The sequence below is a fragment of the Protopterus annectens genome, chromosome 1.part0 (genome assembly GCF_019279795.1).
Source record: "Protopterus annectens isolate FY-2018-M chromosome 1.part0, PAN1.0, whole genome shotgun sequence".
Lineage (NCBI taxonomy): Eukaryota > Metazoa > Chordata > Ceratodontiformes > Protopteridae > Protopterus > Protopterus annectens.
Window position 1 is genome coordinate 972,482,645 of NC_056725.1, and position 12,725 is coordinate 972,495,369.

Genomic DNA, 12,725 nt, shown 5'->3' on the forward strand with positions numbered 1-12,725 from the left:
TACTGTGGGGTGTCCTTCATTAAGAAGCTGCTGAAAATATGCCTTCCATCTGCCTTTGATGTTCTGTGGACTGATGAGCAGATCGTTGCTGGTATCCCTTATGAAGGATGTCTATCTTTTTTATCTTCCTGTCTTTGCATGCCAACCTGATATAGTCTCTTTGTGCCACTTACTAAATCACTTTCCAGAAGGTGGGTAGAGTGCCTCCAATGCCCTGTTCTTTGCTACTGCAACTTCTTTCTTAGCTTCTTTGTTAGCCAACCAGTAGTCCTTCCTAGCCTGGTCAGTCTTTTCTGTCTCCCACTTCTTCCTGCACTCCTTCTTTCTTTTGATGACTTCCTGGACTTCTGCATTCCACCACCAGCTTTCCTTATGTACCTTATTTCCATACATGGCTCGACCACATATCTTTTCTGTAGTCCTAACACATGCTGTTTTTAGGCACTGCCATTCTTGTTCAACTCCACCTATTTCCTCCTCTTTTGTTGGGATGCTAGAGCCCTGAGTAATTTCTTGAACTGTTGTACTTTTTCTCCAGTCAGCTTCCAGGTCTTCAACCTGGTCTGTGTTGACCTTAGAGCCTTCTCCGACCACCGCTTGCAGCTGAAGGTGGCAACTAGTGGTTTATGCTATGGGCCAGCTGTTTCACTGGGGATGACTTTACAATCTTGGATTCTACCCCCGTGCCTTTTCCTTACAGGAAGTCTACCTGAGTTGCATACTGGCTACTCTTGTATGTGATCTTGTGATTGTCTCTCTTTCTGAATGGCTTCTCCTTCTTTATTCCTGTTGCCCCACCTGTGTGACCCAGGCAGTCCTTGTATCCTGTTCTGTCTGTCCTGATATGTGCATTCAAGTCACCCATTATCAACACCAATTCATGTTGTTCTGCTTTATCTAGTAGGTCCTGCAACTGCTGTCTAAATGCACTCTTTTTGTCACTCTCACAACCTTGCTGTGGGGCATATGGTTGTCCCTTCTTTGGAAATGGCCAATGGCAGTTACCATAAGTATCTTCACAGACTGGATGCACTCACACAAGGACAGGGGTGTTTGATACTATCCTATGGCCTTCTTATTCTTCTATCAAAGTTCATTTGCCAGTCATTTCAGCATGTCTACCCATGTATCCTCCTTTTTCAGTACATGTCAAAATGTTTTTGAAATGGGTTTTGTATAAGAGGCCTGCAAGTAAACCAGTTTGAGCCAGCTAACCTGGATGACTTGAAGCTCTTAACATGGAAAACAATTGTACTGATTTCTCTGACCTCTGCAAGAAGGGTATCTGAGTTGCAAACTCTTATGGTGAGTTAAGCTCATCCCATTTTCCATAGGGACAGGGTTTATTTGAGAACTAATCCTTCTTTTATGCCTAAAGTAGTATCAGAGTTTACTTTAAGCCAAATTATCCATTTCCAGTTTTCTTTCCTGAACCTAAAAATGAGGGAGAAAGGATGCCCCTTGCCTTGGATGTTCACATACAACTCAGGTACTATCTTGACAGAACTATATATTTCATTTCTTCGGATCAATTGTTCATTTCTTGTGAAGGTACGAAGAAAGGGCAAACATAACAAAACTTTTCCAGGCAGAGTCAAGGCCCACTCTACCAGGGCCTTGGCTTCATCTATGGCTTTCTGGAAAGGATTGGATTCTAGAAGCTGCTACTTGGTCTTCTGTACATAAGCTTGATTTCCTCTCTAAGTCCATGTCAGGCTTGGTTAGGACCATTCTCCAGGTGTTCCTTGACTCTTCTCCTTCCACCTCCCAAATGTAGTTAGCTAGTATAATCTACTCATTTAGCTAAGGCTACTGCAACAGTGAGCAATATGAAGAACGTATAGTTTTGTGAGTAAACTTACCATAACAGTAGATGTTTGAATGATCACTGCTGCAGTAACCACTCTCTCCCTCCATTCCTTTTGTTTTTTTGATATGCATTTTATGCCAAGCTGTGGACATTTATTTTTTGATGTTCCTGGCTTTGACCCTTCAGGGCTCAACCTTCTTACCTCTGTTGATAGGAAAGCTCTGAAGGGCTTCATGTTCATACTTGTCTTTTAGTCAACTAAGGTTGAGCTGCCTGACAGTTTGGGAATGTGAAAGGTACCCTGAAGCTTTGAAAGATGTCTGGCTGCTATATCCTTGGCAGCATATAACCCATATAGCTGATGCTACTGTAGCAGTGATCATTCAAACATCTACTGTTATGGTACGGTTTACTTATGCAACTGTGCTGTCTAAAGTCACATACCTGTGTAATTGAGTCCACACAAATAAACTTCTGAGTAACAGTACTCAGATAAATGCCATGATGCTCTCTGCCTCAAAGCGCTGTGATCACTGTATACATTAACCTTAAAAGACACTAAACAGAATATTACTCCAAGTGATACTCAACAAAAATTCCTAGGTGTACACCTGGTCCTTTGCTGAACTTCGATTCTCACACAAACATTATCACTACAAAAGTCTTGACGCAGCTAAACTCATTTTTTATATCTCATAACTTCTGTCCCCAACTGCATGCATAGTCAATGCTAAAAACATCTTAATTCCCAATACTGAATATGCCTTACCCCTGATTACCTTTCAGTCTTCACATAACACCTAACATTTTAAGTGGCTGAAAGTAAAATCTTCAGATTTGCTGTGTTTGTGCATCTGATCTGTCATCACTGCATCTTATTAAAAAAGTACACCAACTTCTCATTTCTTACAATCCACTTAACTATTAAGGGCTCTTATATTCCATATTTTAACAATTGGCTATTAACCACCCCTTTAAAGACTACTTCAAATTAGGGACCAAAGCTATACTCCTAGAAGCAGCCAAGAAGACACCTTTATACTTGTCAGACCAAGATTAAAACTTCCCATGAATAAAAAAGCCTTCTGAAGACTAGGACCTGCTGCATGGAAACATCTACTTACATAAAAACTACAACACTTTTGAGGACATTAGGCAATATTTGCAGAATGAATGCAGTTGCACCTGCTTTCATGTCACTGGCTAATTACTCCTGCTTAGTATTTTTCTCCTTACTATACAGTGTTCTACAGAGATACACTTAGACATTCCTTGAAAGGAGCATTCCTCCAGTATGTACATACTGTATATGTAAGAGGTCCACTAATGTGTCAGACTTATTGCTGGTAATTTATAACTATAAACCATGTTACACTTATTGCTTTTGTTTTATTTATACAGTGTATACTTTGTACTACACTTATATTGATGTGCTAAGTCAGATTATTCATTGCAGTCCACAAAGTGTTTATTTACTATTGTATTAAGTTAAACTATTTATTGCAATAATGCTTTTTTTTTATATTGTACTTTTGTTCCCAGGTCATGACTGAAAAGGGTCAGTAGACCAGCTCACTTACTCACTTATCAAACTGTAAAAATAAAAATAGTAATATTACTTATTAAATCAAACCAAATCTTATCGATAACACAGCTTTCAAAATCCAAAGGTGCTATTCAGATAAAATATAATAATAAATAGCAACTACAGTAAACAAACAGTAACATGGTACACAGCAAAACCAGCAACCATGAAAAGAGACTGATGATTTCAGGTTAAATGCTGTTTCTGTAATGTGGGCGCAGATGGCATGACAGTTAAGTGCACTTGGATATGAAAAGGGGCAGATAGGCCATTGTCATGTCCTGATAATCCATAAATGAGTTATTTATTAAGCTACTTGTTAGATTAATATCTCTTTACTAATTGATTATTTTTATCAAGATACACTTATAATGAAATTATTTCTTCATATGGAAAGGTGTGCTATTTTGTATAATCTTATTTTTTCTTTTATAGAAAGAATTCCCTCCCTTGCACTCAAGACACAGTTAAACACTAATTATTTAAAAACATAGCAATGCCAAACATACAGCTAAATCCCTGTTAAAATGTTGCATTTGGCCTCTAAATATCTATTTTTGTTTCCTTTGACACAGGGAGTAAATCTTCTGCAGTAAAACAGCAGAAGCTGGATATGAAAGAAGACACTGACTGTGATTGGGATTTAACTCCCAACATGCTCTGCATGAAAAATGACGATTCTGCACGTAGTGGCTGTAAGGTAAACAATCTAAAGATGTTCCTAAGTACACCAAATAGATACGTATACTATGCATACAAATATGTCCCTACAGCTACTGCAGTGTTGTTTAACTAATGCCAGAATAACGAGACAGAACATTTATAACATGGTCAAATGGATTGCTGGACATTTTGTTAAAGCCAAACTGAATGAAGCCAGTTTTGACACAGCAGCCCAGAGATGTAATGTAGTATTTCATTGAAATGGTACTTTGAGAAAAATTCCACATAATACTTAACATGGAGAGAATGCCAATGTACCTCCCTAATTTAAATAATTAATGTCAATTGTGGCACACAAATGGCGTGTCTGAATTTAACAGGCCAAATGGAGTTACAAAGCTTGTTTGATGAATGGGCAATGGTGAAGTTAGTTTTAATAACTTTGGTTTTGAGAAGTAACGGGTTCACCTTTCCTGTGGATCATCTGTACACTGAATATCATCACTCACAGTGCTTCTACCCATCAAATACATTCTTTACCAAATGTCTTCCTATGCAAAACAGAAGATATACCACAGAAAATAAGATGTATTTATCTTAGCTTTTGTGCTGATAAATACTTGCTTGTTCAACAACTCAATGTAGGACATTAGAGAAAATCATTGCTTAATATATCCTTGCAACTGGCATGAACCTTATTTGTCTGCTTTAAGCTAAAGCTACTGAATTCATTCTGCACTACACATGAGCAAAACATGTTTCACAGTATAGCTGAGGATTTCTATTATCTGATGAACAATGTACGGAAAACAATAGAACATGCCAATTCCTCACCACCAAGACATGGTATATTATCAGAATAATGCAAAATAACATTCTTGTCAAAAACTTCAATGGAAATGATCTGTGCTATATTTGTGGAAATTGTATGACACCCCCTCGTTGCCTGAACATCAGTGAGGTTCTCTTCTCCACAAATATTTTAAGTCACAAGCTGCACTGGTTGCTGCATCTGTCCTGCAGTATATACCTTCCCATGATCTACATGATCTTTGATAAATGCTAGTGCAAAACTGGTAAAGGACTAACTAGCTCAGGTAAATTCATATGCTAAAGATAATATAGACATATGTGCATGGAGTGTTATAGCAAATCCTTTATCTAGTAGTTTAAAACCATATAACAACGTGCCGCCTTCCTTGATTGAAGAGAGGTTTGCAGTGGCTTCATTACAAGTAGAGGTGATCACTGTTATCTTCTCCCGCCCACAACAATATCCCTAAAGCTGCATACCACAGCAGTCTTCTGCTTTTCTGAAAGGGAAGACAAACATGCAATGGGCTGTGGGCAGTAGAATTCCTATTGAACCCTAAGACTCACAGCTTTGGCTTTTAAAGGGGATTGAATTGTTACCTTGGAATCACCACAGAAATACTGTATTGTGCTATGTTCCCCTGCAGTTAGTAACATTGCATTATCTGTGTATATGTCATTGATACATCTGTTCTCAGTATCAAGGCTATTTTAGTATAATATATATATATATATATATATATATATATATATGTGTGTGTATAAAGTTTTGAAAACTCAAAAATGAAGTGATTGAGACCATATGAGTGCGTTTTTGAAACCTCGAACCTTTTGAATGTAGATTGCTGTACAGTGCGGATCAGAAAATTTACCCATTTTCTCACTGTATGATTTTCGAGTTTCTGAAAATTCGATAATCTAACATAGTTTTTAATATATATATATATATATATATATATATATATATATATATATATATATATTCATAGATCAGTACTTGGCTAAATGACCTTGTAGGGACATTTTAAGCCTGCTCAATTACCCCATGTGAGAATCAAACCCTGCACCTTATATCTGAAAGGTAAACACCTTACCCATTATGCCAACTTACTACTATATATACATATCATATACATATAGATGGTTGGTCATCTATATGTCTGCCACCACTTGTGCCATGAGTTCAAAGCTACCCTTGAGGTTCAAAAGACAATTGAGAAGTGTATCCTCATTTCCTAAAGCACTGTCTGGTTATGAGAACTTTTCAGGTTCATTCAGTAGGCAAATGGAGGCTGGAGGAGTCAAATCCTAAACCACAGAAAGCAGCTTACTAGCATCTTATTGCCTTAATCATCTGAGCTAACTGCAGCAAAAACTCTGGATGTTCCACATGTCACAGGGGTGGACGCTATAGACCCTAATGAGATTTGAGCTCATGACTCCTGGTTTACAAGGGGAGTTCTCACAGCAGTCTTTCTCTTCCGGTACTGTTGATCCTAGCTTCTGCATTGTTGACCCATCTGCCTTCCAGCACCAGTTATTTCCAACTATTTTGCTATTTCCAGAATTAGGAAAAGGAAGCAAAACACTGCTGCTTCAGTACTGCCTCTGTCTTCTTCTGTTCTTCTGATATCCTTCAGTTTAATGGATGAAGTGGGTATACTTTGACCAGATTCTGCCTCTAACAGACATCTTATCACTGGCATGCTTGGAGCATAACTGCAGATTTAGAGCTCTTGTATAAATCTACGCAGAGAGAATTTTAAGGTGCTGAAAGAGTACATGGCTTGGCTTCATGCCAGAAGTTTGATACATGAGTGATCGGAACTCAGCAATATGATCAGTAACTCTTGGACTTACAGTGAAACAGTGGCAATTAAAACTTGCTGCTTGAGTCTTAAACTGGGCTGTACCCCAATACCCCCTGCTACATAAAGAATTGTATTGTGGAGAAAAATGAATTCCATGAAAATACTCCCAGTCTCATTCTTTGAATGCCGATCTAGCAAATCAGACATTTGTGATGACACATTAGAGTGTGATCACCAATGCTTTAAAAGTAAACCTGGCACCCATGTGAACTATTTACACTGTGAAATCACACTACGCCACACCTATTAAGTTTTTTTTTTTTTTAATACCCTGTTTCATCTTAGGGTCTCTCATGAACTGGGGTATCTGCCTTCTCTGTGGTTCCACCTACAGTGAGACAGGTTCAGATGACCTAAGAGCATTTCATTTGTACCTTCTGTAGCTCTTGTTTTATGTCCTATCATATAAGTGCAGTCTACTGATAAAATGCACATCAGAAGCATTAAGTTTGCTGCTCTTTGATTTTTTTTTACAGCTGAAGCAGCATATGCAAGGGATATCTTAAGTATTAAGTTTCAGTAATTTTAATATTAAATAAATGGGAATGGGTGAAGAAAAAACCTGTCAGCTAAGTAACAGTCAGTCACCTGTACTTTAGCTCTGATGCACAAATAAAATCTAACACAATGCAGTGGGGGAGATTTGTAACTGAGGAAACCATAAACCATGTGAAGTCAATGATAATATAAGCCTGAAACATAGTACAACATGAATTTGCTGTATCAAGACTGTTTTCCATAGATGGTTTATTATGTGTATGTCTGCCACCACAAACTACTTACTTTGCTTATGCGAAGAAAACAAAATGCAAATTCCTACTGTTACCTTCATATTTGTATTGAGTTAGATTTGCTATTTATTTGTCTTCAAAATATAGCTCAACAGTTCAGCTGTAGAGTTTTCATTTTTGATTTTTCTTAGGAGTCCTGCTGCTTCTCTGCTGTGTACTAGAGAACTTCTTTATAGCCACTGTTTATCAGCTCTAAGCCAAGCACACTTCTTAACTTTCCAGCTTAGAAGATTATAGCATGGGATCATCCAAAATTATAGCAGAAGGCCCAAAATCGTAGTACTCAAAATTTGCTTAAGTGCACATTTCCACCACTAGAGGGTAGGGGGCATAGTGGATACATTTTCCTGTTAGGGGCATATCCTGTAAAGTTAATCCCTGGCGGTAGTTTCCTAAGGAAATTAATGGGTCATAGGGTTTCAGATCTTGGAAGAAAGGGGTTTGTAAAGCAGCTAGGAGGGCAGGGTTTCACGGTCAGTGGGGAAGCAATCAAATTCCACTAATATCCAGGATAGGGCCGGCCTTAGCTGAAATGGCACCCTAGGCGAAGTAGTGCTCCGGCCCCCCTTACGCCCTACCCACAACATACTCACAAAACAACCCTATTTGAGACACACCCACAGGTAGGTTACTCCCCAAGAAAGCCACTCCAGTGTGTGTGTGAGTGTGTGTGTGTGTGTCTGTGTGTGTGTGTGTGTGTGTGTGTGTGTGTGTGTGTGTCTTTCGGCTTTTCCCGGTTAGGGCTCGCCACAGCGGAACTCCGGTCCGCTAATGATTGGCAGTAGAGTTTTACGTGCTGGCTTGCCGGGCCTAACGCACAACCTTCAACGAAGGAACGCCCATTCACGCATGTCGTCACACAGTAGACGCTGTAACTGATAATCGAACGGACAACGTCTAACTGTGAGGCGACAACGCTACCGCAGCATCACCACTGCAGTAAGAAAGCCACTCCAGTAATTTCCTTAAATCATTTAAATGCATAAGAAGAAAAATGTACCTTGTAATGTAGTTAAACTGCAACTACCTTTGTGTACTTATTTCCTATTTTAAATACCAGAACTGGATCATAGTCAAATAGGGCCCTAGGCAGGGTAATAGATTGCCCCCCACCCAGAGCAACCCCTCTTGCAGCAACCCCTACCCTGCAGCAGCAGCCCCCTCCCCAGCCATTCCAGTGTTCCATTACTTGGCTATTTCTCACCAGTTACCATACACACTGTTCAAATCTATCAGTGTGCATACTGTTTTCTTATTTACTTCCACAATGTTTACAGATATTGAAATAAAATAACACAAACACAGATAGCCATTTGCTAAACAAACAATACAGTTTCGCAATGAATACAGACTTAGCATGAGCAGTAAACTTCTCTGCCCTTGAAACTCATACTCATTGAAACGGCAAAACTCACATTCATTAAAATAGCATGAAAACCCACATTCATAGAAAATGCATCTGGCCACTGGAGGATTAAGTTTACCTTTGGGCTATTTTCAATACAGACTACTTGCACACATTTTTTAGGGCCATGCATACACGTATTTGTTTTTTGATTCATCTTCCTGATCGTATTAAATTATATTCCTTGTATAATACAGCACCACTTGTTAGAATGGGTTTTAAATTTGTAGTTTTAAACATTCTTTTAATAACCAATGAAACAAAATGTATGAACCAATAACTACCATTTTCAGAAAATTTCAGCCATAAAAGGCCACTCAAAACTTCTGTAATTACAATCCACCAATATCACTCGATACGCAAAATCTGTGCAGAAGTAAAACCATCTGAATAATTCTACATTAAAGAAATCTGTAACTAATGGAGCGGTTGCTACTGACAAACCACTTTACATTTTAATGTTTTATCTATAAATTCAGTGCCTGTTGTCCTTGAAGAATTAATTGCCTATATTACATTAAAAAAACTGGTAAGTTAGTTATATTGCAATAGGAAATAACAAACCAACAAGTTCATAGTTACTACGTATCTCATACAGAGAACATACTCGGGAGTGTAGAACCCCTTTCCCCCTTATAATACAAGCAATCATATGGGTACTACAATATCAGGACTCCATTTCCATGGTGTGGGAGTAGAATCTACAGCCCTCTGCACCAAACGCAATTATGCTACCAACACTGCTTTCAGATTCTACAATACAGTGTGCCATTTGATAAACAAAAAACAGCTATTTGCACTTTGAAAACAGACTTAGCATGAGCAGCAGTAAACTTTCTTCATCACTTATGTTTCAATTGTTATTTATAATTGATTATTTTTATTATGGTAAAACTAATAAAAAAAGATCTGCTTTTGGCACTACAATTATTAAGAGTATGTTCCGTTATTGTAACACCTGATAGGAATAGCTTGAATGTGTCCTGTGAGTTGCAGATGATGTACCCATTCCTATCAGATATGAAAGTTATATACTTATCATAAAAAGAAGTTATGTACTCACCATAACGTTCCATCTGAGTTGTTGTACTTCGTTTGTCTTCAACCTGTGGGAATACGGATCCGTATCGGATCCGAGCCGGCAAAGATTACCAGCATCAGCTCTGAGCTCCAGACTCCTCCCCTTACCCATAATACACCTCAACTGCCTTCCATCCACAGATTGAGTTTACAGAACTTATACTTAGAACCTGACCTGATAACATACTTGTGACCTACACTACAGCCCATAGGCTGAACATGCGCCAAGGTCCGGGGGAAGGAGGGAGGGACGGTTGAAGACAAATGAAGTACAACTACTCAGATGGAATGTTATGGTGAGTACATAACTTCTTTAACTGAAGTAGTTTACTTAATTTGGTCTTCAACCTGTGGGACAGAGTCCCCAGCTACTAAACTCCTGGGAGTCCCTCATGGTAGGATATTCTGGAGCACTGCGGAGCCAAAGGATGCTCTCCTTCTAGATGTCAAATCCAATTTGTAATGGGAAATAAAAGTATGAGATGAGGACCAAGTAGCTCCAGAGCAAATGTCATCCAAAGACACCCTAGACCAGAAAGCTGCAGACGTAGCCATGGACCTAGTGGAATGAGCTTTAACCTGACCTGGAGGAGACATACCTTTGTCCTTATAGACCTGCAGGATGCATGAAGAAATCCATCTAGCTATAGTGATCTTGGAAATAGGTTTGCCCAAAAAGGGTCTATAGAACGAAACAAACAATTGATCAGATTTATGAACATTTTTTTGTCCTGTGTAAATAGAATCAACTGTCTATGAACATCCAACATGTGTAGTTTGTATTCCATCCTATTGGTAAAACTGGGAAAGAACATAGCCAAATTTATAGTCTGATTGATATTAGCTGGTGATGCCACCTTAGGAAGAAAAGATGGGTTGGTTTGAAGGGAAACTCTATCTTTTTGAAAAATCATGTACAGAAATTTTATGGACAAGGCCTGTAATTCCGAAACCCTTCTAGCAGAGGTAATAGCCACCAGAAAAACTGTTTTCCATAATAGAAATTTTAGATCTGCAGTTGCAGCAGGCTCAAAAGGCAGAGTGACCAGAGCTTGGAGAACCATAGAAAGGTCCCACGGGGGACAGGATCTTTGACCGGAGGGCGTAGCAAAAAAGTTCCTTTAATAAAGGCTTTACACAGTCTAGAAGATGCCAAGGATGTAGAATTCTCACCCACACAAAAATGAGAAATGGCAGCCAATTGAACTTTGACAGTAGAAGAACTAGCTCCATGCTGGAAAATATCAGCTAGAAAATCAAGAATGACGGAAATAGGAGCCATAAAAGGATCCAAACTCCTCTGAGAGGCCCAGAAAGAAAAATGTTTCCATTTGCTGTGATAAACCTTTCTGGTAAAAGACTTATGAGCAGCTACCAAAATAGACTTAACTGAGGAGGAAAGTCCAGGAGTCCTAGCAATCATGGGAACTGGAACAGCCAAGCCATGAGCTTCAGGCTGTCCAGACTCGGTTGAGGCACCCCAATGGGTGTGAAATCAGGTCCTGAATGTGGGGATCTAGGATCCAAGGAAGAGCCAGAAGGTGAGACCAAAGGAAGGGAAACCATACCTGGTGAGGCCAGAATGGGGCAATGAGGATCACCTTGCTCCCCAGTTGACAAGCTTTCTGCAGAAACCCCAGGATGAGAGGAACTGGTGGGTAAGCATACAGAAGACCGGGAAGCCAAGCATGAAGTAGAACATCTCTGGGGGGACTCCCCTGGCAAGGGGTTCTGAGCGAAAAATGTGCTGCACTTCATGCTGGAAGGAGATGCGAAGAGATTGCAGCAAGGTTAACCCCACTCGCTGAAGATCTGTTCTGCTACTGATAGATTAAGAGACCACTCATAAGGCATCAGAATGGTCTGACTTAGCCTGTCCGCTAGAATGTTGGACCGTCCCGGAATGTGTGTTGCGATGAGAAACCGACCAGTGGAGATCGCCCATTCCCACACTCTCATGGCCTCGTGACAAAGGGGATAAGATCTGGTCTCTTCCTGTTTGTTGATATACCAGACTACTTACATGTTGTCTGATTGAATGGCAATCGTCCCCAGAGGAAGAAAGGCATGAAGGGCATGCAACACTAGAAGGACCTCCCTCATCTCTAGGACACTGATATGCAAGCTTGCCTCTATGGGGAACCCCAAGCCTTGGACTGTCCTGCCCGAACAATGCCCCCCCACCCGAGTTGGGAGGCATCTGTGGTCACTGTGGTTTGGGCCGAGGCTGGAACAAAGGATTGTCCCTCCAAAATGTCCGGAGAGCTCATCCACCATATGAGGGACGACTGACACCCTTGACTCAGGTGGATAGGATAGGTTAGTGGTAAATCCAACAGGGAACACTGAACCACTAGAGTCCATTGAAGAATCCGCATGTGTAGCCGAGCACATGGAAGGAGAGTTATGGTCACTGCCATCTAGCTTAGGGCCCTCAACAATGGTTCTGCTGTCGGGAGGTGAGAATGGTAAATTAGGGAGACATGCATCCTGAGGTTTTGAACTCTCTCCGAGGTCAGGAGCACTTTGTATTGTAGTGTGTCTATCCTGGCACTAATGTAATCTATCACCTGTACAGACTCTAGTAGAGACTTGGCTGTGTTGATTGTGATACCCAAACACAGGGCAAGTTTCAGAAAGTAATCCCTGGTTTGGGAAAGTAGATGCCTAGTGGGAGCAGTGAGGAGCCAATCATCCAGGTACGGAT

General features: G+C 40.0%; 1 protein-coding gene across 1 annotated transcript in view; it reads left to right on the plus strand.

Moving 5' to 3' along the window:
* The window catches only part of LOC122801643 (serine protease 52-like), a 263,807-nt gene that overhangs the window by 161,262 nt on the left and 89,820 nt on the right, over positions 1 to 12,725 (plus strand). Inside the window, exon 4 of the mRNA XM_044071124.1 lies at positions 3,971 to 4,095. Coding sequence (XP_043927059.1) covers positions 3,971 to 4,095 — 125 coding nt within the window. The remainder of the gene's footprint in view (positions 1 to 3,970; positions 4,096 to 12,725) is intronic.